Genomic DNA, 26,747 nt, shown 5'->3' on the forward strand with positions numbered 1-26,747 from the left:
TTAGGGGTGGAAAGAAATAGGAAGGAGAGAAATTAAGTGAAAAGAAATAGAAAGGAAAGAAATTGAAGTGAAATTTAATATGGGTGTATTTGGATGGAAGGAAAATATGATGAAAAGATATTAAAAGATGAATTATTTATGTTGTTTGTTTGGAAAGAAAAATGGAGAGAAAAAATGAATTAAGTTATATAATGATAATATTACCCTCAATATTATATAGTCATGTTGTTATGTATACAATTATGTAAATATTTATAAATGTGATTAAATAATAACAACAAAATTTAATTATATTTATAATATAACAAGTTAGGAATAATAATAATAATAATAATAATAATAATAATAATAATAATAATAATAAAGTTAGCGTGATCTAATTAGATAAAATATTAATTTTATTTTTGTTTACTACTCATCTCAATACATAAACTGGAAATAATTTCAAGAAGAAGAAATATCTAAATCAATAATTACATGTACATAATTTTAAAGAGGCTAATCAATCACATTATATCATTTGATTAATATATTATGCCTTATATTACACTTACAAATACATATAAAAAAAGTCTTACATGATCAAGTCATTACATATGAAACTAACAAATTTAATACAGAGACTGTTTCATCAAGTCATTACATAGCATTGACTTTTTTGACTAACTCATTACTAATAGCATAGTTAACAATAGTTATAGTTATGAAAGTCACAAAATACAAAGACATGAGGTATTATGATTATAAGCCTTAATTAAGTCATAGATATGTTACTCACAAAATATGAAGATACTTTACGTATCTTGATCTTAAAGTTATATTTGTGCCATTCTCAAAATATTAGCCACATTACTAGGACTATTGTTCCTAGAGTGCACCTGCTTCTTTCATCAATTCATATAATGTGGCAAGACGTACGTCAGCTGGAACACCAAAAAATTCACTTTTAGCTCTATCTTCTCTGCATAAAAACCGGAACACCTCATACGCAATTCTGGCATCACACCTAAATTCTCTAACTCAATCCACACGTCATTTTCAGAGTAAATGCGAGGCCTACTTTGCTCAAGAATCACAAGACCCCTTTCAGCTATTTGCACTTGTTGTTTAGCAATTTGAACTTGCTCCTTAGCTACATGCACTTGTTCTTCAGCTGTTAACACTTACTTTTCAGCAATATTAATTGATCTCTCATAAAAATGATTCCCATCTTTCATCATGTCAGTCAATGCTTGAATGCCTTTACTCATTGTTTCCATTTCTGATTCTAATTTATCACTCATGGTTGTTTTGTGTTTAGTACCTCTTGATGATGTTCCTTGAGAGCCAATTGATTGGTTAGATAAACCAATTTCAGGACTATGACCCATTGTAAAACTAGTAGTATGAGGAGTAATTGGATCCTCATTCCACTCCTCTTCCATATTTAAGAAACTATCATCATCATTCAAGTTAATTTTTTCTTTATTCTTTTCCCACCTTTTCACTTTTTTTTGGCACTTTCAGCATGTTTTCCTGTTGTCCTGTCTGTACCATATATCTCAAATAGTTTATTATAGTGTTTGATTGGAGTACGCATCCACTTTTTCACTTCTGGTTTTTCTTAAATCAAATAGAAGAATATTTACTATGACTGTGCCTATATGTAAAGATATATTATTGAGATACTTCTTCAATAATTACTAGTGACATTTAATACCCAAAAAGAGAGTAAATGCATAAAGTATACCTTAATCAATTCTTCCCAGACTTCAGCTTCAGCCTCAAACATCTTTGTAATTGGATTCCAGAAAAATCCACTATGCCCATGAAAATTATCATAACAAACTCCAAAATGATCCTTTAAAGTCTTGAGTCTATTCTTAAGATTCTCTTTGCGGATGTGGTTACCATACATAGATCTCAAAAGTAAAAGTATGTTGTCATATGCCATTGTAGTAAATATGCCATCCACTCTATTACCTTTGCGGCATTCTTCAATCAAAGCATCAATGAAGGTTGTATCCATTTCGTCGGTCCATCTTAGAGTATCCCGACTAGTGGCCTCACCTTGGCATGATGCTCTCTTTGCCATTAACACTTCTCAATATACAAAATAAGTGGATAGAAATAACATCCATAATCTTAAATCAAACTATTTGTAAACTATCTTATCAATTATTCAACAAATAAAGATTCAATACACTCCATAAGTACAACATATGACAAAGTGATTCAACTTGTGCAAACCAAAGTCCTCAAACAGAATATGATAACACTTCAAGAGGTAACATGAATTCAATAATAACAAATCATAGTTATAAAATCAACTCAGCGCATAGATAATACAACTAATAACTTTATTTGCAAAATTTTGTAAATGAGTGATCAGAGTCCTAGTTGATAGTCAGCCCACATTTGAGCAGCTATTTCATCCCTTAATATGCCCCCCACCTATAGTCTTCATCTTGTTCATGTCGAACTACTTCATCCTCTTCTGGATTATTTTCTTGTAGTTCTCGGTCAACTTGAGCTATGAGATGTGGATCAGGATCTACACCCATTAAAAAGTTATGTAATATGCAACAAGCTAGCACAATTTCAGTCATAGTCTCAAAGTCATAATGTGGTTCAGTGCCACTTGTGATTATTGCAAATCTTTTCTTTAAAACTCCAAATGACCTTTCGATAACATTTCTCAATGAAGCATGACGAAGATTAAATAATTCTTTTTCATTTTCTGGGCCACGGCTTGCATACTCTTTTAGGTGATACCTTACACTTCGATATTGGGTAATTAATCCATGCTTCAGCATAAATCCAGCATCCCCAAGGTAAAATTTTTCTACAGAATCCATCATTAAAAATGATTAATTTAGTATAAACACACAAACTACTAATCTTTACCTACTAATGAGACAATATAGTTTTATGTACATGCTAACCTCGTGGAAGTTTAAAATTATCATCCCTCGATAATGCATTCTTAAGAACTTTTGAGTCAGATGCTGTTCCTTCCCAACCCGTTAATACATAAGTGAACTTCATATCAAAATCACATGCAGCTAATACATTCTGTGTCGGCCAGTCTTTTCTCCCTCGAAATTTAGGTTGATCCGCTATGGGTACTTTGACACAAAAATGTGTTCCATCTATAGCTCCAATACAATCCTAAATAATAGTCCATTATTTAATAAAGTAACATGAAAATGTATATATCAATCAAAATTATTTATTCATGTAATTGTACATGTCAATACCCTGAAATAAGGATAAAATCTATGATTGTGAAGGATCGCCGGAGAAACAATGGATGCAGATGGTTGTCGAAGAAATTCATCTTCTAGTAAAATAATTGCCCCTAACAAAGCATGGAAGTGGCGGCTAACAGTTTCTCCAGACCGGTGGTAGAAAAAAGAAACGGTTCTAGTTTTCACATTATGAGCTATTATATACAAGAACCTAGCAACTTGCTCCTCTACTGTAACATGTTTTGTATCCCTCACTTGACGTGTTGCTCTTAATTTCTCACACAATTGAAGAAATGCATCAGGGCCCATGCGTAGGATGTCACGACACCTATGAGTTTCTCTTAACTGTTGCATTAAAGTAGCTCGAATTTGTTCTCGCCCAACCAATTTATGGGAGATGGATTTGTCAACCCGCGTAGACATAAATCTCAATAAATATAACATGTGCACGATGTAACATATCAGTGTTATTGTGCATAATTTCTGTCGTCTTTTCCAATCCTCCCTCAAAACTGTTAATATACGTTCTTGGTTTTCAAGGGTTAACATATTTTCCTGATTATCGACCCTGAACTTAAAGGAAAGGTTTAGTGGGAAATCACAATTAAAGATGTCTTCCATATTGGGGACCAAAAAACTTTCTTCATGATCAGCCTTATCCATTTAACAAGCATTTTGTAGTTTCAAATGTACATATCGTAGATTTACAATACGAACAAAAACAAAAAAAGATAGCATCATATGTAAAGCACAAGCAATGCAGTTAAATAACTAGTATTAATATATATGACCTCCTAATCGAAGAATATAATTAAGTGTAAAAGAATCTCAACCAGTTGAAAGATAACAATTTTTTATACCGTTCAAAAAAATTTAAACATAAACTACATATGAAAGAAAAAATAAAAAAAAAAATAAAAAACAGAAAATGAAAGCAAGTAATAGCTGTTAATGTGGTTTTGGGTATAAATTTACATAAAAATAAAAAAAACTTATGGATATATAAAAAATAGTATTTTAGAAGAAAAGTATTAAACAAGAGACCATATTAAAGATCTTATCTTAGTGAAAAACAAGCAGAAAAATCTAAGCTAAACTTGAATTTGGTCAGAGACGGCATATGCAAAGTGCCTTGCAACTTTCCAAAGTTATTTGTTGAACTTGAAACAGATAAAGTAATGGACTCTTTGATAGTCATGATGAAGAAAGATATCTTTTTTTTACATATATAGACTATTCACATGAAGATAGTAATTAATTTGTTATATGTTATATCATAAATTAACTTAATCAAATCCTTTAAAATTGCTTAACGTTTTTTTAGTTGTCCTTTTTAGATTAAAAAAAATTATTTTAATCAACTTCAACACCTATTCATGTGAGAATTAGTTATGAATTTTGTGTACAAGTAAATAAATTAGCTGAATAGTTATAAAAGTGTAGATTATGGAGCAAATTTGTGAACAAGTACGGTGGAACAAGTTTACTTTGCGGTGAAAGGTAAGTTGTTAATTCGTATCATTTTTAATAATTGAGCTCCCAAATAATAATAATTTTGTATGAACGAAAATTTAAACATATTCAATTATTGAAGATTTCTATTTTTTTCCCCTCAAATTCGTGAAAATCAAAATATAATGACTAATATGTTTCTAGCTTGAATGTACGAACAATGATGGTTAGTATAATAGCTAGGTGCAAAGTTCTTGTTCTAGATTTATATTTATCTTTTTTTTCTGAAAAATATTTACTTATATTTTTCACAAACAGAATCACCGCTAAATTTAGCATTGCAGGCAGGGCTTTTTCTAGAAAATATTTGAACGTATCCTATCTCTTATTTTAATATGTTTTATAAAATAATATTAAATATTCTCGCAAAACTATTATTTTATAAAATGTTTTATAAAAATATTTTAACCTATATCATAGCAAGATGAAAGTCTTTTATCAAAATTCAAACCAAAATAAATAAGCTATGGTTATATTAGCATGAATTTTGTGTCCAACGAAATCAATTAGTTTACCTAAACTAAGTTTACTTTAGCAGTTATATTTCGATTGGAGCATTTTATCAGGCAATTTATAGGCATAAAAGTTAACAAAGTATGAATAAGCATTTTTTTATTGGAGCATTTGATCAAGCAGTTTACATACATGAAAATTAACAAAGTAATAAATCTAACCAAAATATAATCCCTGTTCATATACTTCAAGATTAAATCACAAACACAAATCCATCAACATATAGCATCAAATAAAAAATAAGAGCAACATAAAAAATTTATCTATAGTATATACACACATTAATTTTTTTAACTCTGATTAAGTTAGATCTCAATACCTTTGCATGTTTTCACTGGAATATTTTATCAAACAGTTTATAGGCATGAAAATTAACAAACTCATAATTCAAACTAAAATGTAATCTTTGTTCCTATACTGCAAAGTTGAAGCTGAAACCCACAGATCTATAAAGCTAATAAAGAATGAAAGGTGAAATAAGAGTAACATGGAAAACTTACCAGATTTGACCCGTAGATGCAAGATGCCGTGACCAAAATGATTGAGAAGTGGTGGAGGAATGGACGTTAGTAACACTTGCACTAGTTGATAGTGTTGAAAGTGGGTAGCATGCACAGCTGAATAGGTTGAAGAAGAGTCTTCAGAGCTTCAGAAGGGTAGGGTTTGAAAATGATGCAGTGAAATGAATTTTCTTTCCATTTTCTCGCCTTACTTGGAGAGAAAAGTTTTTGGTGGGTCCCTATCACTTTTTGTTACTGTTGTTATTTTCCCTTTACATTTTCTTTCATTCCCAAACAAGTGAAACTTCACATTTCCTTCCTTTTTTTTTCCGTTCATTTTCAATTCCCCCCTATTTCCCCCTAAACAAACACAGCGTAGGGGGGGGAGAGGCCTCAACTTGTCCTTGTGTATCCGTCTCTGGATGTTGGGAAGCCAATCAAACTTCTAAGATATTTAGTAGGTTTTAGTCACATAAAATCTAAAAATTCTAGTAAATTAATGTGCAAAATCAACATGCTATTTACAAAAACCAATTCAAAAACTAACATAAATTAATATTATAAATTTTGAAAACCGAATTAAATTCATTATAATTTTAGGGGTCAATTTGAATCTAATATCAAATTTTAAGAATCAAATTGAATATTAACTCAATTTTAATTAGTCTTACTTTTTTTTTATATTGTAGTATCCCTTTATATTTTCTAAGTGTGCCTATACTTGTAAAATAGAGATTAGTCTCTTACTCTCATATTATGCATTCATGTTTTTTCAATCAAAATGATTTTCGATAAGTACAAACAATAATAATTTTGTTTAGTAAACTAAAATTTTAAACTTTATAAAGATCATATAAACATAAATATAAAAATAAATTTTAATATTTATTAATATATAAAATGATATTATATTTTTTTTATTTTAATAAATATAATATAATTTTTAAAAACACGTCTTTAAATGTTATCTCTTTAAATATTTCCAAAAGTACTTAAATTTATTAAAAATTATAAACACAAGTACATAATAATTATTAAATATAAAATAAAATGTATGTACTTTTAAAAGATATAAACACTTTTTTCAAAACAATTTACTAAGTTAACCCTTAATCATCATAAAGACCTTACTTTTAAAAAATGCAGGACTTATAATGACATCTATAGTTAATAAATCATCTCAATTGAAAAACCAATTTGATAACATTAAATGTAAGTGTTTATTATCGGTTTAATTACTCCGCAAGTTCCTATAATTTTACCAAATTTTCAATTAGGTCCCTATACTTTTTTCTTTTTAATTGGATTTTTGTCGTTAATTTTTTTTTTAATTAAGTCCCTGCCATGAGAATAACGTTTAAGATAATAGAATATTCTATTTAAAAAATGAATATTCTTATAATTGAATTAAAATAACTAGTTAAACATACATCTGTTTTTTCAAAATACCAAAAACATCCTTAGCATTTTGTCCAAAAGAAAAAAAAAAGCCTTAAGCAGCTGCTCTCTGATGATCATGTGCTCTCGTTTCTCCTCCGTCAGTTCGTCGTCTTCATTCATATCCGTCGTCGTCCGTCCGTCGCCTTCTTCTCTCTGCGCTATTCTGTTCTGCACTGTTTGGCCGTCGCAGCCCTCGCGTCTCTCGCCACGCCTCACCTCGCCTCGCCGCACTACGCCTCTCCTCGATCTGCCAAAACATGTGACATTAAAATTGATTACTATTATTATTGTGTTCTCAAATTGTGTGAATTTGTGCTTCAATTTCAGTTTTTTCTAGTTGTTTTCAGACCCTGTCTCTCAAGCTGTGAATTCTTAAGTTGTGTGAATTTATAGTTCAATTTCAGTTTTACTTAATTGTTTGCAACTTCTGTTTGTTTCTCAAATTGTGAATTTGTTCTTCATTTCTGCTTTACTTTCAGAGTTTTCCATTTTTATCACCAATTGTTCAAATTTGGTATATATATTTATATTCCAGTTTTCTGCTTGTGTTTAAATTTGGTGGTTGGAGAGACTGCAGTGATTGGCAACATTGTCTCCATTTTGCACTATGTGACCCTCGATAGTACCGGTAAGATTGGTGGGGATAGGTGGTGCGGTATTTGCAACCCACTAACTAACCGGCAAGTGCACCGGGTCGTACCAAGTAATACCTTACGTGAGTAAGGGTCGATCCCACAAGGATTGATGGATTAAGCAACAATAGTGTTTGATAGGATTAGTTAGACAAATAGAAAAGATTATTTGAATATTCAATCGTGCAGAAATTAAAATAGTAAAGTAAATAAATTGGAAAGAAAATATGGAAAAAATAGTTAAGGTTTCAGAGTTATCTATTTTTCCGGATTAACTTTTCTTACTAACTAATTTAATTATGCAGGATTTAATTTATGGCAAACTGTATGTGACTAGACCCTAATTCCTTAGACCTTTCTAGTCTCCTCTAAAATTCATTAACTGTCAATTCCTTGGTCAATTAATTCCAATTAGAGGGTGATAATCAATTTCTAGTTTATATGCCACAAAAACTCTAATTATCCAAGAAGTAAAAGGATTATATATCAAGTATCCTGTTAAATTCAGATAATTAAAATTTAGTAGAAATTGTTTTCAAGCTGTTGTTCAAGTAAAGAGCTTTTCCAAGTTTTACAAGAACTCAAATAGAAAGAGGGTCATACTTCCGTTCCATCCAAATTCATAAGATAAAGAGCGAAAACAATTCTTAAATTATAAATTCATACATGAATTAAAATAGAAAAAGTAATAAAATTAATCCATAGAAATAGACAGAGCTCCTAACCTTAACAATGAAGGATTAGTTGCTCATAGTTCAGAGAAGAAAACTAGGATTCTGGTAAAATGTACAGAGTTCCAATCTGATGGCATCAGGTCCCTTTTTATAACTAATCCTAATAAATTTAAAATCTAATATTTAAAATTAAACTTAAAATAATATCTTTTCCTAATTTAAGATTTGAATTTAAATTCGAATTAATTAACAAGTCTTCAACTGATGGGTGAGGACAACTTGATTTGTCCATTCTGCAGCATCTAATCTGTGTTTTCTGGGCTGAAAACTGAGTTAAAACAGCCCAGAAATTGCCCCCAGCATTTTCTGTCAATTCTGCAGATCGCTCATGTGACGCGTCCGCGTCGTTCACGCGTTCGCGTCATTTGTGCAGATTTCAGTCCACGCATTCGCGTCAGGCACGCGATCGCGTCATTGCGATTTCCTCCATTCCGCGCGGTCGCGTGAGCCATGCGTCCGCGTCGGTATTCGCTGGTCATCTCCTTGGCTTCTTCTCTTTCTCTGCAGAAACTTCATCAAATCCATCCGAATGCTACCTAAAATGAATAAAATTGCACAAAACTCAAAATAGCATCCATAGTGGCTAAAATATAATTAATTCTTAATTAAACTCAACAAGTTAGATGCAAATTCACTAGAAAAAGATAGGAAAGATGCTCACGCATCAATAGGCACCCCAAGATTAGTGATGGTGTGCTGATTGGTGTCGGTGCCACAATTTTCGGCAACGTGAGGATTGGTGAAGGTGCTAAGATTGGTGCCAGGAGCGTTGTCTTAATTGACGTGCCACCACAGACTACCGCGGTTGGGAACTCGTGGAGTTTGGTGGGTGGGAAGGAGAAGCATTCTAAGCATGAGGATGTCTCTAGTGAGTCAATGGACCATACTTCCTTCATCTCTGAATGGTCAGTTTATATTATTTGAATATGAATATGAAAGATGAATGCTTTAGAATTCAGATGGATTTAGGAAGAAAAGAAGGGGAATTTTATGTTCTTATAGAGTTTGTAGTATAATTAGATTATAAATGTGGATTGAGAGCTTAGTTGGTTTTGAAAATCTAAGGTTACATACTGGTTTATTGTTTGTACAAGAAGATGCACACAGTGGTTGTTATGCTAGCAAGTGAGACAACATTTTCTATTCCTAATCATCCTGCATTTTCAGTTGGAAGAAAGATCAAAGAAGAGCCAACATCAAATGCTTTTGATAAGATTCTTTGGTCAATAAAGTATCAATTTCAAATATTCTACCTAAATAATCAGTATAAGTGTTCTGTTTTAAAATTGTTCAAATTGTATAAGTAAATCATGTCTGCCTTTTTAATTCATTGTTGTTTAAATTTGTTGTAGTGTAGTAGATTCTACTTATTATTCAAATATATAGTGATAATTTCTTCTTTTTTAGTTGATTGAGTATGTTATATCTATTTGTTTAACAAAAATTTGAGCTATTTTGGATGAAAACCGATTCATTGATTGAATGTTGTAGTTATTGAACTGTGTTGAGATTTGAGAAGTGATCTTGTAAATTCCTAATATGACTAATAAAGTTATGCCGCTATGTTCAATACTGAGATTAAGATTTTGGCTGCTACTGTCGTATGCCCGTATGATATAAAAAGAAGCTACAAACAGATAAACCAGATTTTTTATACAATTTGTATATAAATAAGTAAAAGAATAATAGTAACAAAATAAAAGAGATTATATGAATATTTTTCATTAAATATTTATAGTTTTACCAAATTTTTAATTAGGTCCTTATAATTTTTTTCTTTTCAATTGGGTCCCTAAAGGTATACAAATAATTTCATAATTTACTAACATTTTTTGACATTTAATGTTAATAGAGACTAAATTAAAAAAAAAATATATAAAAAGACCCAATTAAAAAAAAATATAAAAACTTAATTAAAAATTTAGTGAAACTATAAAAATCTACAGAATAATTAAACTTTTATTATCCACTGAGCTTTTTTTATAGAACTTAGCTTCAGTTAGTTAATGATAAAAACCAAGGTTGCGAGAACCGAATCGGTCATTGAACTGATCAAGTGACCGGTTCAATGGTTCAATGGTTCAATGGGGTTGAACCGTGGTTAAATCGTTTTAAATAAAATATATAATAAAATTAATAAAATTTAATATACATGTAAATATTATAGAAACTAAAGGAACTTATTATAAAAATTTGTCTATTTCAGTGTAAAAGAAACCTACAGATCATAATTAAATTAATTTCTTTCTTCATTCTCAAATTCTCTTTCACTCTCTCTGACTTTTTGCACAACAATAAACTGGTGCTACATAATTCTTCTATCCAGGTTCATCATCTCAGAGCAATTCCCCTTTACCTCTAATCACATCCTTGGCAACAACATACACTTCTTGTTTTTGGAGGCCAGAACCCAAAAGATCATGTTCAAGAATCACAAAAAAGAAATCAGAATAACAAACTTACATGGAAAGTCAAACCACCAGCAACAAAAAATTCAGAATCACAAAAATTTTAACAACTTCTAATCAAATATTCAACAATAAAAACTCGAATCCAAACACAGAGAACTCACCATCCAAAGTTAAAAAATCCAAAAACAGAAAAAATAAACAAAGAATTCATACTCAGCAATCAGCATCCAAATTAAATTCAGAATTATATCACCAACCCCCCAACCCAAAACTCAGAACACAAAATTAACAAAATTAACAACCACTGTTAAAATTAACCATCAACCCCAACTCAGAATTCCATCAACAAAATTAATTCTGCAAAAAAAAAATTCAACAGAATCATTCAAAATAACCATTATTTCAGAAAATCAGCAACATCATAAATTGAAGTAGCACGCTTACCAGCAACGAGGGAGGAAGGGACGTGACGACAAGGAGGAAAAAAATTCAGCTCGGACAGAAAGAGAAGGAGAGAGGGCTCGAGGACAACGACGACAGAGACTGTGACGTCAACAGCTCCAAGCAGATCTTTGAGAGGCGACGACGGCAAGGAGAAGCAATGTCTGCAACGGTGACGAGACACGGTGCAGAGCAAAGAGGCAGCAACGGAAAGACTGACGGAAGCAGAGAAGAGGTGACGGCCAGAAACGATGAGGAGCAGGGCGAGGAGGGGAGAAGCACCGACAACCCACGATGAGGAGTGGATAGCGGTGATGGTGGCGGCTGCTCTTCGTTGGAGTTGGAGGAAGATTGGAAGGAAATTAGGGTTGAAGTGTGGTTAGGTGAGGGACTGAACAAAAGGGGCTGGGGCTATGTGGGGTTCAGACGTTCAGGCTTTCTTTTTTTTTTTAGACAAAATGACACCGTTTAAGGGTTTACTTTTAAACCAGAAAACCCGCTAAAAAACCGGACGATTCTATTGGTTCACCGGTTAACTGTCGATTTGACTGGTTTTTTCACCGATTTTTTGTTAAATGATTTTTGGCTTTATCCAGACCGGTTAGATAACCGGTTCTCAGTTAATCTAGTTGAACCAACCGGTCCGGTTCAGTTTTCAGAACCAGATAAAAACTTATACCGGACATGGTTAAGTAGAAAATAACCTGCTTGTAGTTGTCACGTGACTTTAAACTATGTTGCAGTAATGCTAATGCATTAAGAGAGACCACTTTTATCTATCCAATTTTGTCACAATTGAAATGCGATTTAGAATGGCTAATCAAAACAAGTAATATGTCATGGTTGGATTAGATTTGTTTAGCTGTCTATGATGGATTGAGTTGGATCAATTTTGACTCTACCTAACTTTACCCATTCCTTAGTTATCTTGACTAAAATTGACTAAATTGATTCTTTTTCATCCATGATTAAATATCTCTTAATTTTTTTACTTATTGTCAAATATAGTGTTTAATTTTTACTTAGCATCTAATGGAGACAAGCAGGAATGTTATACTACATGAAGAGATTATCAAAAATTCGAAATCTACCCTAAATTTTTTCAACAAAACTCGAATTTTATGGATTAGGTTAATAAGTTCCCTGGTTGGCCCAATCCAGTAGACACTTTTGTTGGATCCAAATATAAAGTACCATTTTGAAACAAAAAGAAACCCTTCCAAAAAAGGGTAAAAAAAAAAAACACAGCTTGTTATGAGTTACGACTCATGCTAAGAGCAACGTACTATAGCGGGAGGACCAGAGCCTGGTCGGCGACATGACCCTCATTAGCGCCGCCCCCAGTCTGTGTACCCTGTGATACAAAGGGCTGGCAATCCACGAGTTTAACTTTATTTTAAAACTCAAATTTTATTTTAATTTTATCCATATTCTAAAATTTTACACCGATTTTATTCGATTCGACTAATAATAAATTAATTATTTTTAATTAAATATTAATATTTAATTATTTTATAGTTCATAAATAATTAGTTTATCGAATTATAAACCTTATTCAAACCAAGTGAATCGAATTGGATATTTGCGGATAGGGTTATTATGATACTTGACATTTGACCCACCTTATCTGACCAACAACTAGTCACTCACCTCACCGGGCTGCTTTATACTTCAGACGCGAGCGTGTTCGATATTCCAACCCACAGCGCGTGGTCAAGCATTCAAAACTTTCAAGTGGGGTTTCATAAAGTCAATATTGAATAAACCCCAAAGCTGCATGGTCCATGACTACCGGCTCGGTCCTCCCTCTTTTGAAAAACAAATAGACCCCGCCCACGCGCTTCCTCAACCAACCAGTGTTCAGCTCTTCTCCTTTTCAATTTTCAAAATCATTTTCCTTTTCCTTTTCCTTTCCCCTTCGAGTCTTCGACTTCCTCCTCTCACGCCTAAAACCACTGTTTGTTTCCCAAGAAAAGCAGAGGAAGAAAAAAAGAAGAGAAAAGAAAAGAAAAGAAAAGAAAAGAAAGCAGAGCCAGCATCTAAAATAGAAGCAATCAAGTATCCTCACCAACCACCTGCTCAGATTCCGCACTGTCGTTCTCTCCGTCGTCGGATTTTCCTCCATAGATGCCGCGGTCGAGCTCGCACCATCAGCGTCAGAGCTCCGACACCTTCATCTTCGATACAACCTCTCGCGGGAGATGGTTTCAGCAGGTGAGAGAGAGGTTTTTCGTTTGTATGGAAATCTTATGTGTCGAAAGAATTCAAACGAGCTATGCTAATGAATCGTGGTTTGCTTTGCAGGAGTTAGGGTCTTACGGTGGTGGAGGAGGAGCATTTCAAGGGTGGTTAGGGACTCGATCTTCGAGCTTGAGGAAGAACGACGATGATCGTGTTTTCACCAGTGGCCTCCTTGACCTGCATTCCTTCAATACTGAGCTTTTACCTGAGGTTCGGTTACGGTGTGTGTTTGGATTAAGCTTATTTTCTGTTATGAATCAAAGAGTCATTTAGCTGAACATGTTGTCTCTGTGTAAAAGCTTAAGCATTAAAGTTTTGTTTTAATTCAATTTAGTTTGAAATTAAGCTGAGTTGCTTTATTGAGCATAATTTTAATGTTAATGGTTGTTTCTTAATTGCTGGTTGGTTTATTTTGTTAGCATGTAAAGTGGCTGGGAATTCCAAGTTGATTCTCTCAATGGATGTCTTAATGTTTCACAAAATGAGTGTTTAAATTTTGGTAATATTCAGGGACAAATTTTTTTTGATGACTCGGCTGAGGACATTCTCGGTGGCAGCAGACTTGGAACCAAATTCCGCGGCTTGTCTGAGAGCCAAGTCCTTAGGAGTTCCTCCACAGATAAAGAGAGAGCAAACAATGTTGCTAAGATCAAAGTTGTGGTATGCTTTGTGTTGCATGTTTCTCTTCTATGCTTCTTGTAGTTTGCATTTTGTTTGATGCTAATCAATGTTCTTTTAGTTACTTTAGCAGTTACATGTTGATTGAGAATGCTACTTGCTGCTTCAGGTTCGGAAGAGACCACTAAATAAGAAGGAAATAGCAAAGAAAGAGGAGGATATTATTACCATAGATTCAAATTCTCTTACAGTTCACGAAAGAAAACTAAAGGTGAGAGTCTGTTGTAGGTTTTCTTAGGAAATGTGTCTTCACAGCATGAATTCTGAACTGAAATTGTTATCGAAGTTATATAATCAAGCTCAGTACATTGAAGTCTATGCTACTTTTGTAATAATATTTAGTGCAAATTTTATAAGTAATACAGAATACAGAATGCTTAAGAATTTCACGAGTCAACCAAACTACTGAACATAATAGGATAATGGGGAAAGATTGGGAATCAACTTTTTTTCAGCCAACAATCGGCTACCATTTCTCTTTTTCTTTAAATTTCTCTTCCCCTCCCTTAATTTTTGCTCTTCCTCTACTTTGTTAGCTGATTGTTAGTTAAAGAGAAGCTGGTCACATAGCAAAACCGATAAAATAATGTCCCTCTGCAGCTTTGAGTTCATACACTAGACTTGAACTCCCACATATAAAGTGTGTTGTGCTTTGTTTGCTCCAATAGCATTCAACAGATATAAGCTCCAGTGCCGTAGCAAGCAAAATATTAAAAGTAAAGCCTAAGCATGTAAAACTTTTGTTGGTAATACTTCAATGTAGTTCAAACCAGCTGCCACTAATAATCATTCTCGTAAAGTGATCAATGCCTATTGCGTGTTAATTCAAATTGCACTACACCTTACAAAAACCATAAGGAAGACGATTATTAACTAAGGTCAACATTTTTCTGGCTGATGCTGAGGCATTTTTGTAACGCATTGAAGTAAAAGAATTCATCCTCTACTTCTTGAGTGTTCCACACTATGTTTTCACTCTGCAGGTTGACTTAACGGAATATGTTGAGAAACATGAGTTTGTTTTTGATGCTGTGCTGAATGAAGGTGTTTCAAATGATAATGTGAGTATTTAATATACTGGTGGTTCTTCTTACCACATTGAGTAATAATTCGCTGGTTTTACTAGACTGGTTACATTCTTTCTCTCTAGGTATATGCAGAGACCGTGGAGCCAGTAGTTCCACTGATTTTCCAGCGAACAAAAGCAACTTGCTTTGCATATGGCCAAACTGGTATTTATTTATTTTTTATATTTATATACTAAAAATGTCCTATGAGAGCATACATTGAACACTGATTTCTGAATCGTAAAATTGAGGAATATATTTCGACAATATATAGCTCAACTGAAAATGTTCTATCCAAACACAATATTTTGATGATGAAATGTTGACCGTTCTTAAATATTTCAAAGTATATTTTTTTGCTTTATGAGTAAAGATGTTAATTTTTTTTTTCTAGGCCATTAGAAATTATCTGGATCCATACTGACTACCTAATAATCTACGTTTCTCTATTATTTTCACTTTCAAGTTTTTTGTTCTGCAAACTCTATAAACTCACTCTGCCTATCTCTTACTTGTGCAACTATTCTACTTCATGTATTTTCAACCCCATAACTGATGTTTATGTTTGATATCTTGTTAATTTATTTTCTAGGAAGTGGGAAGACATACACTATGCAACCATTGCCTCTGAAAGCATCTCAAGATATTTTGAGGCTAATGCACCATACTTATCGGAACCAGGGTTTCCAGTTGAATGTTAGTTTTTTTGAAATATATGGGGGTAAAGTATTTGATCTCCTCAATGATCGAAAGTAAGTCAGATATACTTGTGGGCTAGAAAAAGTCTATGTTTGAGGTTGTTTGCCTAATTTTTTATATTTTCATTTTGCAGAAAACTTTTCATGAGGGAGGATGGGAAACAGCAGGTGTGCATTGTTGGCCTCCAAGAATACGGAGTAGCTAAAGTTGAGACAATCAAGGAACTTATTGAAAAAGGAAATGCTGCAAGAAGTACTGGTACAACTGGCGCAAATGAGGAGTCATCTAGATCACATGCTATACTTCAGCTTTGTATCAAGAGATCAACTGATTTGACGGAATCAAAGCCTGCTCGAATTGTTGGCAAGCTATCCTTTATAGATCTTGCTGGAAGTGAACGCGGTGCAGATACAACAGATAATGATAAACAGACTAGGTAGGGATTTTTCACCCCTCCAAATATAAAATTCTTAAATTATTATCTTCCATTACATATTTCCTTCGAATAACTGGGAGACTTATCATATGATGTAATGTGTTTGTCCTAGAGTTTACATTGTTAGATTCCCTATTTTAGTTTCCTTGAACTGATTTTTATTTTATGGTACAGAATTGAAGGTGCTGAGATTAATAAAAGCTTACTTGCATTAAAAGAATGCATCAGAGCTCTAGACAATGACCAAGGGCATATCCCATTCAGAGGAAGTAAATTGACTGAAGTTCTGCGAGACTCTTTTGTCGGTGACTCACGTACTGTGATGATATCATGCATTTCTCCAAGCTCAGGGTCGTGTGAGCATACTCTCAACACTTTGAGATATGCTGACAGGTATATAGTTTGAACTTTGAAAAGTTTCTGATAAGGAAGTGGTTGATCAGATTATATCAAATACCAAAATGAGAATAATATACTAATGGACTGTCATACTCCAGGGTAAAGAGCCTGTCAAAAGGGAACAACTCCAAAAAGGATCCTGTTTCTTCGTCAAATGTTAGAGACTCAACTGTATTGAATTCTGGGTCTTCAATTTTATCTCAGGATGATACCTTCGAGGATGAAGCAACCAATGTATATAATGAGAAGAACCGATTTGGTTGGTCCAAACAACTTGAAAGAGAACCTTCTCCTCCAATGATTGTGGATCGTGTTCCAAGTGGTAGGACTGGTGGAAATTTGGCATCATCTGTGTTTTCTGATTTACAAAGAGGTCAAAGAGGCAGTCAAAATGACAAAGCTGAAAATGGAATTGATTATCCAGGACCAATATATGAACAAGACAGAACAAGAAAAACTAATAAGAGGGTGGATGGCAGCCAGTTATCTAGTTTGGAGGACAAGAGGAAGATTGAATCGTGTGTTAAACATGTAAATCCGCCACAATTTGAGGCTAATCATTCTGTTCCTGATGATGATTTAAATGCCCTATTGAAGGTATGTTTATTTTATGCCATATTTTGATATAATATCTGCGACTATTGAAGTACTGAATGGTGCTTGTTTTGCTTGGTGATTAGGAAGAGGAAGATCTTGTAACTGCTCATCGGAGACAAGTGGAGGAAACAATAGACATTGTTAAGGAGGTGTGTATGAATCTCTGATTGCTTAGTTCAGTGCGTTGCCTAGCTTGGTTGTTTGCTTTAATGCAATTTTTATGCAGGAGATGAATTTGCTTGTTGAAGCTGACCAACCAGGAAATCATTTGGATGATTACATTACTAAATTGAATACCATTTTGTCACAAAAGGCTGCAGGAATCCTTCAATTGCAGACGCAGTTGGCTCAATTTCAGAGACGCTTAAATGAGTATAACGTTTTCATGTCTCCTGGTAACTTATAGTGTTAATGAGGTCATGCTTGGTGTGTTTGTGTTGTGGATGTGCAATACTTTTCACTTATTGTTGCTGAGATCTTCACTGCAATGGATTGTTTCTCATGTGTTTTAGTTAAGAATGTTCACAAGATTATTGTGGTTCTGGAGTTCAGAAATGGGAATCACCCTTGTCTTTGTCTTTGTTCTTTGCCCTAAATCCTCAGACAAGCCACTACTGTGGCTTGAAATGAATTGAACGGTATGCAGATGGGCATCCACAATTTTCGCAATCCGAGGAGTGTACATTATACAGTCGAATTCCCTGTTGGGGGGTTGCTAGTCTTGCAACCTTGAATAGTTGAATCTTTATTCTCAATTTATATTATTGTATTTTTTAATTTATGTACCGTCTTCCTTGATGGATTTGACCATGGCATACTTGTCATCGTGTCTTGTTATATACTATATCACATTCAATGTATCCCCCTTATCTTTCCCTTCCTTTTATGATAATATTAAACCCCAGGGTTAGTTTTGTATTAAGGGAAAAGTAGAAGTACTTTTGGTTTCATTTTTTGTATTTTCTTTTTTAGAAATTTGTGAAAGAAGTGAAAATAAAAGATAAAATTTTATGATTTTCACTTTGTTCACACAATTCTAAAAATCGAAAATATTAAGAACGAAAATAGAAACCAAAACAAACTGGTTCTGGGTGTCTAGTGGTCTTGTGCTGACAAGTGAATGGCCAAATACTGGAAATAAAATATGGAAGGCCATTGGGGAGCACATCTAGATCCTTTGATCATCTTCGATTTGCCTCAGTAGATGTCAATGTGTGTATTTTTCTAAGTTGACTCATTTTAGGGTTGATGACTTGAATGAGGAGTTCTAGATAACAGCTTACTTCATGCCAAAATCTAAAGTCACAATCTCTGGATTTATAATACTTCGTTGGGTGATGCAGATTGCAGATTGCAACTGTTGTATGCTTCACAAAATCTTTTTCAATATTTCTAGGCATACGCAAATAATATCCATTGGTTAAGGGTAGGGTCACCCTTGATCCTTGTTAACTCTGATGATGTTGCCCTAATCTAACTTGCAAAATTGTAATTGAATTCCTTCGTTGTCTCCCTTGACACCTGTCCCACAACACCCGTGCCCTGTTGCTTTCAAAATTCAAAGCACACAACCTTTGTTGTGTCACTACAGTAGTACAGGTCGTTTTGACAATGTCAAATGTGTCATAATAAGTAACACCTTGACCATGATAGCTGCACAGCCCCAAGTGGACACCTTCAGTGCCCACCAAATTACTGTCCTTTTGTTCTCAAAATCTGGTGATGTGTCATTCCTTATAAACTACTGTTATCCAAAGTAAATTATCATGTTAATCCTTGAAATATTAATTTATTTGTCAAAATAGTTGTTATATAAAAGGTTATGTTTCATTGGGTCTTAGGTCATTTGTCTATTTTCACACTTCAAGTTTTAGTTTACTTACAAAATTTTTACCTTGAATGAATCGTCAGACAAACCAAATATTTACTATGAGGTGTTTATTATTTTTTTAAACATTTTTTAATAAATGAATCATTTGAAAGGTAAAATAGTGATTTTTTTTTTTGTTTTATTACATTAAGAGAGGCTCTGATCCGAAACCTCTATACTGGAAAAGGGGACAGATGTAATGTGAGTTAAAAGCTCGTTGGTTGAATCTTTTGAAAGGTAATATAGTGATTTTATTCTTTTATTCATTGATAATTGTTAGTTATTACTTATTGCCATACCAAGACAATGAAGCAGAATCACAAATTATGGTGGAGCATTGATCACAAAGTATTTTTGGCACTGCCACCTGTTGTTGTGTGCAAGAGACACGGTGCTGAAAAGAAACGCTTTGATCTGGCCAATGAAATTTCGTTCTGCTCCATTTTGTTATTATCCTCTTTGTCTGTGTCACCCTTGATGATGACCTTGCTCGGGTTTAGGTGGACATCGTTTATGGGGGGGGGGCTCTTGCTAGCCGTAAATAAAGCATCTACCCTTCTTTTTCGGTTTGGCCTCAAATCCCTGTTATATGTGTACTTACACTTTGGCACTTGTCCATGAACTAAAGTCGGCTCATTATGAATCTGAAAATTTTGGCATAATTTAAGTTCGAAAATTTCATTTCACAACTATTACCATATCGTTATAACACGTACTAATATTTTCTTTAAGATTAGTTAATATTTAATTTTACTGTTTTCGTCATACATTATGGGCTCATTTTCAATTCCAAATACAGCTCATTTTCGTGTAAATAATTTTCTTTTTCTTCCTCCCATCCCTCTGGCTCTTACCCTGACCCTCCCCTTATTTATTTATTTTTTTGGGACGGGTACAAGCACATAAGCTCCAAGAGCTCTGGGACACGGGAGCATTCAGGATAGGATCAAGACAAAAGCCAGCAAAATGAAGCTAAAAACAATTAACATTACGACGAAAATCCTTGAACAACATCTCAATAATCACACGTGGCTAGCAAGTAGGAACTTTATTTCTTGGGAGCTGAGCTACAAGGAATTATAGTTGAAGAAAATTTACATCTAAAGATGAAACATGAGATAAAACTAGCATACTATTAGGTGTAAGATGGGGAAAGGTGGCACTTTATATGGACTCTAAAGAATACTGATTAAATTTGTTCGAATAGAAGGTAAAGTAGTTCCATGATACATTTTTGTCAATGCCTAACCGGTAACCATGATATAATAGTTAACGAACCAACAGCAATTGTGATAGCAATACAGATAATGTAAAATCCAAGTTTATTTATTTATTTTTTTTTTGTAGGCAACATCTTTTGGATAGCTTAGCAGAACCGAATAGACTAACAATAACATGCATGTTGGTGTAGAATCATCAATAACTTTTTCCCGAGTCAAGACAAACTAAGTAGACAAGAACCCTTTTCTAAAGCAAAACCTTCTTATTCTCAAGTACCACACTTTTAGAATAGAGTAAATGAATTGATCTCCATCGAGTCAATAATCTTAGCAAGATTACATTGAGAAAAAAACACGATTGATATTATACTTAATACTAATTTATTAAGTTCGATCAACAAGGGAATTGTCTCTCTAGTTTATGAGAAGCTTAATACGCTCAGACAACACATGTTTGAAGCATGTGATATTCACAACTGTTTCTGGTCTATGATATATTGATATTCGCAAAGATGACGACAATTATGAAAGGGGGACCTCAACTTCCTATTAAATATGCAGAAATGAAGTTTGTAATTTTTTTTTTTTACATCTCTTTTATTCAATTTTTTTATGATAAATGCATCATTAGTATAAAATAGTAAAATAACTACATTTTACATTAATCGCATAAATGATCATTCAAAAGAATTAATATGATTGAATGATTGTATAAAATATTTTATATTGTCAACACATTAAAATATTGTTAATACTAAAAGTAAAATATATATACAAAATTGGTGCATATACCATTCTTCTTAAATATATGATCAAGCTCCCCATACTCAATCCAATATAAAATAATTTTATTTTTTTAAAAAATAAAACTTTGAAAAACTAAGAATTGATATTGATCGTAGTATAAAATTATATAAGTAGAGTAGGAAATACTCGATGTATCACATATTCCAAATACTATGCGCTATGAGTATAAATGTCTCCAATAATAAAACAAGTATAATTTCTTAGTGGTTGTAATAATGTTTAGCTCTACTAGATTGTGTCGCGAACCAATGCCACATTGCCTCAAATGAATTTTAAATCAAGTGTTAAAAATGCACTTAGTGAGACAAAAAGCTCTACTTCAAGCTAACGGTGGTTATGGTGCCCATTCAAGTAGTTAAGTGCCATAAGCCCACAACTTAAAGCACATTAAGTATGTGTGTGTGTGTATATAATCATATTTGACTTCTTGTATGTTGATCCATAACACAATTAATGCAGAGTCACAAAATTATTAACTTTTGTGAACGCAAGTAAATTATCATTTTTAGGGATAGACAAGGAAAATAAACAAAATGGCGCTGATTTATTTTTTCATATATAATGAAAAAATAAAAAAAATAAAAGAGTAAAGTACTGTTTTGGTCCAACTATCATGGTTCACGGTCTTGGACACATTCCAACACTATCGTGTCGATATTCGAACTTATTCAATTTCTTGAATTAAGACCAAGTCAGTTTAACCCTCAATATTTAGCAAAAAAGCTAATAACACAAAAGAACACAAGAGAAATGAAGCGTTGGTGAAAAGACACTCTATTACTCAAGTGTTTTATTACAAATGATTCACACACTCAAACTCTAACTCTCACCTCCTATTTATAGCCACTCACCTCTTTAATTGGTGGTTAGGATTAAATCTAATCAACGGTCTAGATTAATCATTTAGAACCTTCAATACAAATATCTATCCTACCACAACTTTCTAAATACTTCTAGATTATTTCATACTACTCTTTATACTCCTATATACATCCACACTCTTCTAGAATACTCTACGGCCTTTCAGAGTCTTCTAGAATCTTCTAGGGTATTCCGGAATCTTCTACGATATTTTAGAACATTTCAGAACCATCTAGAGCATTCTCAAACACTCCAGAAAAATTATACAAATACCGATAAATCTAACCTTCTAAAATTTACCGGAACATTCTTTCCCACCTAATGCGCAGACGTCCTTATCGTGTTCTGTTCATGATAGCGCTCTATGTGTTCTTGGAATTGCCACAGATCTTCACGAGCTTTCCAAGTAGTTTCGGTTAGCGGGAGTCATTTTCACTTGATCAAGTATTGGATACTTGGTGGTACTCCTCTTCGTCGCACGACGCGATTAGCTAAGATCTCTTTGATTTCTTTATCAAAGGATCTAATCACCACAGGCGGAGCATGACTCGAGTCACCTCTACTCGATTCATCTTGATCTTCATGATATGGTTTAAACATACTCACATGGAAGACCGGGTGGATCTTCATAGAGAGAGGGAGTTATACTTTGTAAGCAACCTCCCCAACACGTCCAATGATCTCAAATGGCTCTTTGTATTTGCGGATTAAGACCTTATAAACCTTGCGAAAGACTTTAAATTGTTGTGGAAGAAGTTTAATCATTACATTGTCTCCCACTTGATAGCTTGCATGCCTCCTCTTCTTATCTACCCATTTCTTCATCCTCTTTGCAGGTTTGTCGAGGTAAGAACGAATGACATCTGCTTGTTCTTCCTATGACTTAATCATATGATAAGCTCCAAGGCTCTTCCTTGAGTAAGAGGAAGAAAGAGAATGTGGTGTAAGCGGCTATTGTTTGGTCACAATCTCGAATGGACTCTTCCCTATGGACTCGCTTCTTTGCAAATTGTATGAGAACTAGGGGTGGAAATAGGCCAGGCCAGGCCAGGCTTTACTCTTAACAGGCCAGGCCTGTAATAGAGTATATCGGCCTTAGCCTGACCTGTAGCCTGGTATAGGCTTTTTAATGAGTACTGAGCCTGGCCTGAAGCCTGTCAATAGGCCTATTTTTTTAATAATAATTAAATTTAAGATATAATTTAATTTTTAAAATTATAAAATATAAAATAATAAATTTATGAATAATATTGATACAAAATACACATATATAATTAAAGAGACAAATGGCTGAGTGGATAAAGATATTTTCATAAGATAGAAGACCCAAGTTCAAATCCTTCAAATAGCATTTTTACTACTATAATAAAACTTTCTATATATATATATATATATTTGCAGGCTCAGGCCGGCCTGACAGGCCCAACAGGCTATTTCAAAAGCCTAGGCCTGGCCTTTTAAAGAATATAGGCTTTTTTAATAGCCTGAGCCTGGGCCTATTTCCTATCAGGCCAGGCTGTAGGCCCCTAGCAGGCCGCCTGGCCTATTTTCACCCCTAATGAGAACTGAGCAATGTCTAGGAGTTTTGTCAAATTCTTTTGATTAGCGCTTACAAAATGCCTCAAGTAACACTCGAGTAAGGCATTCACTCTCTCAATCTGCCCATCGGTTTGAGGATGGAAGCTTGTTGAGAAATGAAGCTCCGACCCAAGAAGTTTGAACAGTTCTGTCCATAGTTGTACTGTGAAGCGTGGATCTCGATCACTAATGATACTCTTAGGCAATCTCCAATACTTCACCACATTCTTGAAGAATAGTCGTGCTGCTTCTTCTGTAGTGCAGTCAGTAGGGGAAGGTATAAAAGTAGCATACTTCAAAAATTGATCCACTACCATGAGAATAGATCCAAATTCCTCGGACTTCGATAAAGAAGAGATGAAATCTAGAGAGACACTTTTTCACAGTCGCTCTGATGGAGGCAGAGGTTCCAACAATCCACTTGGTGTCTTGTTTTCAATCTTATCTTGTTGGCACACAAGACAAGTCTTCACATAACTCTCCATTTCATCTCTCATTTGAGGCCAATAATAAGAAGATTCAATTAAATCCAGGGTCCTTCGCTAGCCTTGGTGACCAACCCACTTAGTGTTGTGGGATTCTCTCACTAATTTTCTTCTTAGATTTTTCTATTTGGGAATGTATAGTCTTCTCCCTTTAGTATAGAGAAGGTCATCTTCTAGCCAATATCTTTTGGTCTTACCTTCTCTAGCCAACTCCACCAACTTCTTGGCTAATGGATTATGATACAACCCTTCCTTGTTGATATGCACAATATCTCCTTCGACCATGGAAATAGCTTCCATCCTGTATGGTACTGAGATAGGCGGTTTCGCTCCTAACTCCAATTCAATCTTATGGTCGACCTTCCTCCAAGGTGGTAGTTGTTTTGGCAACTTGGGAGGCATCACATCCTTATTTTCTTCAAAGACTTTCTCAATTTTAGGGGGAACCGCTTCTTCTTCGGATGTTGACTCCCCTTGTAGTAGAGCCAAAGACATCATCTCCCCCTTCTTGAAACCTTTCTTGAGTTGCAAAGCAGAAAGCATCGGAAGTCCTCCAGCTTTAGAGACTGTAGGGATCATGCATGGAGACCCTTTCTCCATAACGCATACTATGTCATAGTATGACATAGGTATTATATTTGCCTTCCTTTACAAATCGAGCCCGATGACTATTTTGAATTTGTCTATGGATGCTACTGAGAAATCCACAAGGTCCTTCCAAGGACCAAGAGTCATCTCAATCCATTTTGCTACCCCCTAAAGGGGTTCACCCTTGGTATTCACGGGTTTGAACCAGCCATTCTTTTCGGTGATTTTCAACCCAAGCCTCTTTGCTTCATCAGGCATGATGAAGTTGTGTGTAGCACCAGTGTCGATCGTAGCCATGATGGGTTTTTCATTGATAAAGGCTTTGACATACATCAAGCCTTTCTTTTCTGCAGTGCTTGCTTCTTTGCCCTTTACATCATTCATGAGTTGGATAGATCCAACACACTCAGTTACTTGAGATTAAGCCTTTCATTCCTCGGCGATAGATGTTAGAGTCCCTAGCTTGGGACAGTCCTTCATTTGGTGTGGTCCCATGCACACGAAGCATCTTCCTTTGGGCACGAAAGCCTTCTTATTTTCCTTGTACTCTTTCTTTGAAGAGTATTTTCCTTCCTTCTTGGTTAAGAAACTCTTCTTCTTGTCTCTCCCACCTTTAGTAGAACTAGCCTTGGAGGAAGATTTGGGTTTAAAGTCTCTCCTATGATACTCAGTGAGTGATTTGGTCACCACGATGGCCTCATCGACATCCTTAACATTTCTTCTTTGTAGTTCTTGCTTTGCCCAAGGTTGGAGTCCATCAATGAAGAAGAACAATGCATCTTTTGATGCTAAGTTAGAAATTTGAAGCGTCAGAGTAGTGAACTCCTTTACATAGTCGCTAATCGTACTCTTGTGATTCAACTCCCTTAAATTCTTCCTTTCTTCATAGACCACATTCTCAGGGAAGAATTGTCTTTTCAACTCTCTTTTAAAATCTCCTCATGTGGCTATGTTGCAAGTACCATTTTTCCCATCTACGCACTTTCTCCTCCACTACAAAGTAGCATTATCAGAAAGGTAGAGGGCTGCAGTGCGTACCTTTATTGCTTCTTCGACCACCCCTTGGCCTTCGAAGTACCTCTCCATTTGCCATAGGAAGTTCTCCACCTCTCGAGCGTCCCTCACGCCCTTGAACTCCTTTGGCTTTGGGAGATCAATCTTTGTCGTCTCCCTTATAATGGTTGGTCAAGATTTTACCTCCTCAAACCAAACTCGAACTTTCTCAAATAGCTTCAAGGAATTCTCGAGTTTCTCTTCAATTTGGAGCATGCTTTCTTTGAAAGCATCTAGTTCTCCTAACACGTGAGTCTCGAGGGTCTCCTTGTCATGTTCTATCCTTTGGAAGCGCTTATCCATAGAGGATAGAACATTCTCCAACATAGAAACTCTCTCTTCTAAGAAGTTAGAGTCTTTATCTCTAGGCTCACTTGAAGAACGGACCTTTTTGCCTCCCCATTGAGAAGGAATAGTATCTCTTCCCCACAGACCACTTGTGCTCCCTCTCGAACCTTGTTTTGATGCCAAATTGTCACAGCCTTGGACACACTCCAACGCTACCATGCCAATACTCAAACTTACTCAACCTCTTGAGTTAGGACCAGGTCAGTCTAACCCTCAGTATTTAGCAAAAAAGCTAAGAACACAAGAGAACACAAGAGAAATGAAGCTTTGGTGAAAAGACACTCTATTACTCAAGTTTTTTATTACAAATGACTCACACACTTAAAATCTAACTCTCACCTCCTATTTATAGCCATCCACCTCCTTAATGGATGGCTAGGATTAAATTTAATCAATGGTCCAGATTA

The 26,747-nt window shown here is 34.4% G+C and overlaps 2 protein-coding genes and 1 long non-coding RNA gene across 4 annotated transcripts; 1 reads left to right on the forward strand and 2 right to left on the reverse strand.

Annotated features, from left to right (window-relative positions):
* Positions 1 to 2,417: 2,417 nt before the first annotated feature.
* LOC112751193 (uncharacterized) lies at positions 2,418 to 3,539 on the reverse strand. The gene is made up of 3 exons (XM_072218282.1): positions 3,240 to 3,539; positions 2,925 to 3,150; positions 2,418 to 2,824 (listed from the first exon to the last, which is right to left on the reverse strand). Exons 1-3 carry the CDS (start codon positions 3,537 to 3,539, stop codon positions 2,418 to 2,420), a joined length of 933 nt encoding a protein of 310 aa, XP_072074383.1.
* Positions 3,540 to 10,722: 7,183 nt separating this feature from the next.
* LOC112751194 (uncharacterized) lies at positions 10,723 to 11,902 on the reverse strand. 2 transcript variants are annotated; one of them, XR_003814522.2, is made up of 2 exons: positions 11,417 to 11,902; positions 10,723 to 10,950 (listed from the first exon to the last, which is right to left on the reverse strand). It is a non-coding gene; the product is annotated as an uncharacterized lncRNA (long non-coding RNA). The 2 variants fall into 2 exon arrangements; XR_003176299.3 differs by having other exon boundaries at positions 10,723 to 11,329; positions 11,417 to 11,868.
* A 1,167-nt stretch (positions 11,903 to 13,069) lies between these two features.
* Positions 13,070 to 18,405, forward strand: LOC112751195 (kinesin-like protein KIN-13B). The gene is made up of 12 exons (XM_025800254.3): positions 13,070 to 13,627; positions 13,718 to 13,864; positions 14,165 to 14,314; positions 14,442 to 14,543; positions 15,316 to 15,393; positions 15,483 to 15,564; positions 15,992 to 16,151; positions 16,232 to 16,534; positions 16,709 to 16,927; positions 17,032 to 17,530; positions 17,614 to 17,679; positions 17,757 to 18,405. The coding sequence occupies exons 1-12, from the start codon at positions 13,541 to 13,543 to the stop codon at positions 17,934 to 17,936; spliced, it is 2,073 nt and encodes a 690-aa protein (XP_025656039.1). The 5' UTR covers positions 13,070 to 13,540; the 3' UTR covers positions 17,937 to 18,405.
* The last annotated feature ends 8,342 nt before the right edge of the window (positions 18,406 to 26,747 follow it).

Source organism: Arachis hypogaea, chromosome 15 (genome assembly GCF_003086295.3).
Source record: "Arachis hypogaea cultivar Tifrunner chromosome 15, arahy.Tifrunner.gnm2.J5K5, whole genome shotgun sequence".
In the NCBI taxonomy this organism is placed as follows: domain Eukaryota; kingdom Viridiplantae; phylum Streptophyta; class Magnoliopsida; order Fabales; family Fabaceae; genus Arachis; species Arachis hypogaea.